Raw genomic sequence first — 4,407 nt, 5'->3', positions numbered from 1 at the left:
CATGTGGTACATAGGAGGTTCTTGGTAAGTACCTGACTGGCCTCATAATGGCCTGAACATCCTGAAGAACGGGAGTGATCATTCTCCCATCGCCTATAAGACTGAAGGGGTTTATTTCCTGTATTGGCACTGCTATTATAAAACAAAGCCTGTATTCTTACAGTTTGGGGAAGAAATTCTAAGGTTTGGGAGAAAAGGCTGAGGTTTCTCAACATTTTGAATACTGTACAGTAAAATATATCAAGTAATAAAATCATGATCTGTATTAATTGTGTATATATTTACACATGTGCGTGCCAGCACTAGGCTTGAACTCAGCGCTTGGGTGCTGTCCCTCAGCTTTTTCACTCAAGGCTGATGCTCTACCACTTGAGCCACAGCACCAGTTCTGGCTTTTTCTGTGTATGTAGTACTGAGGAATCGAACCCAGGGCTTAATGCATGCTAGGCAAGCACTCTACCACTAAGCCACATTCCCAGCCAACGATCAGCTTTTTGGTGGTTAATTGGAGATAAGAGTCTCACAGACTTTCCTGCCTAGGTTGGCTTTGAACTGCTATCCTCAGGCCTCAGCCTCCAGAGTAACTAGGATTGCAGACATGAGCGCCACCAGTGCCTGACTATCTGTATTAATTTTTATACTGCATTGATGGTATCTGATAACCAGTTTCTCCATTTAGAATTTTGAAGTGAAAAGTGTGAAGGGAAGGAAGGACAAATGTCTCCGCTGAGCAGACAGGAATGCCAAGCAAATGAAGACAGAAGTACACAGAATCAATAGAATATTGGGAGAGAGTAAACATTTTCTGGAATGATTTACAGTAACCACATTAATCTTTTGTTACTAGAGAGAAAGATGTCTTCAGATAACCAGTGGACAGCAGATAAGGATGAAGGTCAATTTTCCAGACTGATCAGGAAGTCTAGAGACTCTCCATTTGTCCCTGTAGGTAAGTACAAGTTGGCTGAATACAGGGAAACTGTACAGGCACCATAACACTTACACCCAGAATGTTTGAGGATTGAAATGTTCCATAGAATTGAAATTTTCAGATAATTAAAGCTAACTCTAAGCCAGGTACTGGTGGCTTATGCCTATAATCCTAGCTATTCAGGAGGCTGAGATGTGAGGATTACAGTTCAAGACTGCCCAGGCAGCAAAGTCCATGAAACTCTTATCTCCAATAAACTACTCAGAAAAAGCCAGACGTAGTGCAATGGCTTAAGTGGCAGAGTGTTAGCTTTGAGCCAAAGAAGCTCAAGGACAGTGCCCAGGCTCTGAGTTCAAGCCCCAGGATCAGTACACACACACACACACACACACACACACACACACACACACACACACACACACACACACACAATAAATAAGCTAACACAAATGAAATTCATACTTCATAAAGCTGTACTATTAAAGTAAAGCAGAGCCTGTGGCTTGAGCCTGTACTCCTAGCTCCTCAGGAGGCTGAACCTGGAGAATGGCTGTTGGAAGCCAGCCTGGGCAGGGAAGTCTTTGACACTCTTTTATCTCCCATTAGCCATCAAAATATATCTGGAAGTAGAGCTACCTGGGATATCTAATCATATCCATTCTTGAAATTAGCTACAATAAAATTTTAATTAATAGGGGCTGGGAATGTGGCTTAGTGGTAAAGTGCTTGCCTAGCACGCATGAAGCCCTGGGTTGGATACTTCAGCACCACATATGCAGGAAAAGCCAGAAGTGGTACTGTGGCTCAAGTGGTAGTGTTAGCCTTGAGCAAAAAGAAGCCAAGGACAGTGCTCAGGCCCTGAGTTCAAGCCCCCAGGACTGGCAAAAAAAGGAAATTTTTATTTAATAAACATTAAAAACAAGAAAAGCTTTCAGAAGTGGAGGAAAACTTTACTCAAAAACAGACTGATTGGGCTGGGGATATAGCCTAGTGGCAAGAGTGCCTGCCTCGGATACACGAGGCCCTAGGTTCGATTCCCCAGCACCACATATACAGAAAACGGCCAGAAGCGGCGCTGTGGCTCAAGTGGCAGAGTGCTAGCCTTGAGCGGGAAGAAGCCAGGGACAGTGCTCAGGCCCTGAGTCCAAGGCCCAGGACTGGCCAAAAAAAAAAAAACAACAGACTGATTACATTCATATTAAGTGCACATTTTGAGGGCATACTTAACATACTTATGCTTGCTTAGTTGTTTTTTTTTTTTTTTTTTTTCAGTTTTAGGCATTCGACTCCAGAATGTGGAGCATGTAAGGCAAAGATTCTACCACTTCATTTTGTTTTCTAATTTCTTTTCGAGCGAGATGGTCTCCCTAACTTTTGCCCAGACTGGCCTTGAACTCACTACCATCCTGCCTACACATCCCAAATAGCTGGGATTAAAGGCATTCACCATCACATCTGATTACTTATATACAACTTAAAAGCTTAGTATTAATCTACCTTTGGGATGTGGAAATGTCCTGTGTACAAGGATGAGGGAAGTCTAACTTAGAAATCTAACTGGCTTAGCAATGAAGCAGCAGGTGTGAATGAGGTGACAAAGAGTTGAGATCAATACTTTAGAAAACACCAATCTTTAGTAGGAGTTAAAGGGGCAATAACTATCTCTATCTAATAAGCCAAAGAACAGGGAAATGACTCCAAGATTCCCTCTGAATCTGAGAATATTCTTTCTACTCAAGCCATGATTCAGGCTTGAATTTTATTAATGGAAACACTTCCCTCCTTCCCCAGTGAACTTCACTTGTCTGCTTCTGTCTCAGCACAGGCCCAGTACCTTGTAGAAGCCACACTGCCTATATATGCAGCTAACTCACCCACTACACTATAGAGCTCTACAGCAGGGGTTAGATCCAGTCATGTTTCTCTTGAGACATGGAGCACAAGCAGACATTGCTAAATTGAGTGATGCTTATCATTTTTATCTTAAATTGAGTCAAATTTCCATAGTTTCTTTGTATTTTTTCCATAACTTAAAATTCAAACTTGAGGTGGCATAGTAACAAGCTTATGCAGAATTCTGAATTATCTTTCTTGTTGATCATGGGGCTAGAGCTCAGTGCCTTGGTATTGTCCTTGAGCTTTTGTGCTTAAGACTCACTCTCTACCACTCTGAGCCACAGCTCCACTTTTTGTTTTCTAGTGGTTAATTAGAAATAAGTCTCACAAACTTGACTATTCAGGTTGACAATCGGATTTCAGCCTCCTGGGTAGCTAGGATTACAGGTATGAGTCACCAGCACCTGGCTTCATATTCATTTTAGATGACTCATCAGGGTTGTTTCTGTAAGCCACTTCAATTGGTAAGGGAAGTCATAAGTTGGTAAGAGAAGGTTTTGTTTCTTTATTTGTAAATTGTAGACTAATTTTAGAAAAGTACAGTGGAAGAAATCCAGTGTTTGTTTCCCAGGGAGACTAATTAATGTATGCTTTTCTACTTCTAGGTGTTCTCTATTCTATGTATAAGGATTACATTAGACCTCGATTCTTCAGTGCTTCCAAAAAATGAAGCTATAGCTGGAAGCAAGAAAGACAAAAGCCTCTGGCAATCATTTCCTTATGAAGAAGGAATTTTCATTGTGCAGCAAACTGTATTGCAGAAGCATCCCACAGAACTCTCATAGCTTCTGTATTAAGTCTCAAATGTTCTCAGAAGTTGACTTACAAATCCACAGCACTTGGCTAAGAAATATCCCTTCTTTTATCCTGTTACTGGATTTTGGGTAGGCATTCTACTATTGAGCCATGCCTCCAGAACTGGTTTTTATTTTTTGCATGGGTTATTTTATTTTTTACTAGACCTGGGGCTTGAACTCAGGGCCTGGGCACTGTCCCTGAGCTTCCTTTGCTCAAGGCTAGCACTCTACCACTTGAGCTACAGCACCACGTCTGACCTTTTCTGTTTATGTGATACTGAGGACTCGAATCCAGGGCTTCATGCATGCTAGGCAAGCAGTTTACTGCGAAGCCACATTCCCAGGCCTGCATGGGTTTTGACAGTCTTTTTAGCTAGGTATGCACCTGGACCACAAGCATCCTATTTTGTATTTCCTGCCCTAGCTGGGATAATAGGTTTATGCCAACACACCCAACTATTTATTGAGAAGAGGTCTTGTGAACTTTTTCTCCATCTGCCTTGTAGTTCCCAGATATCTAGGATTACAGGTGTGGGCCATAGAACTAGGCTGAGAGTCCTTCTTGAGACTTTTTTCTCCGTTTTCTTTTATTGCAGTACTGTGAATGGAATACAGAACTTGCACATGTAGGCAATCACTCTACTACTGTACAAGAGCCTTGATCCTTTAAAAAAAGGGGGGGGGCATTTTAAGCCCAGCTACTGGCAAGATACTGCTCACACTACTGAACACACATGTTCAGTATGTAAAACAGTTTAAGTGTGCTTTATTATAAAAGCTAGT

The 4,407-nt window shown here is 41.8% G+C and overlaps 1 protein-coding gene across 1 annotated transcript; it reads left to right on the top strand.

Moving 5' to 3' along the window:
• Window positions 1-506: 506 nt before the first annotated feature.
• On the top strand, window positions 507-3,768 carry Higd1c (HIG1 hypoxia inducible domain family member 1C). The gene is made up of 2 exons (XM_048342077.1): window positions 507-990; window positions 3,423-3,768. Exons 1-2 carry the CDS (start codon window positions 811-813, stop codon window positions 3,495-3,497), a joined length of 255 nt encoding a protein of 84 aa, XP_048198034.1. The 5' UTR covers window positions 507-810; the 3' UTR covers window positions 3,498-3,768.
• Window positions 3,769-4,407: the final 639 nt, after the last annotated feature.

The sequence above is a fragment of the Perognathus longimembris genome, chromosome 1 (genome assembly GCF_023159225.1).
Source record: "Perognathus longimembris pacificus isolate PPM17 chromosome 1, ASM2315922v1, whole genome shotgun sequence".
NCBI classification, from domain to species: domain Eukaryota; kingdom Metazoa; phylum Chordata; class Mammalia; order Rodentia; family Heteromyidae; genus Perognathus; species Perognathus longimembris.
Note: the sequence above shows the minus strand (reverse complement) of the source record. Positions and strands in the feature narration are given on the sequence as shown.

What these genes read in the sequence shown, in the direction of transcription:
- Higd1c (XM_048342077.1), top strand. Translation starts at nt 811, where the DNA reads ATGATTTACAGTAACCACATTAATCTTTTGTTACTAGAGAGAAAGATG. An exon ending in ACAGGGAAACTGTACAGGCA is followed by an intron (nt 991 to 3,422) that starts CCATAACACTTA and finishes ATGTATGCTTTT; the next exon opens with CTACTTCTAGGTGTTCTCTA.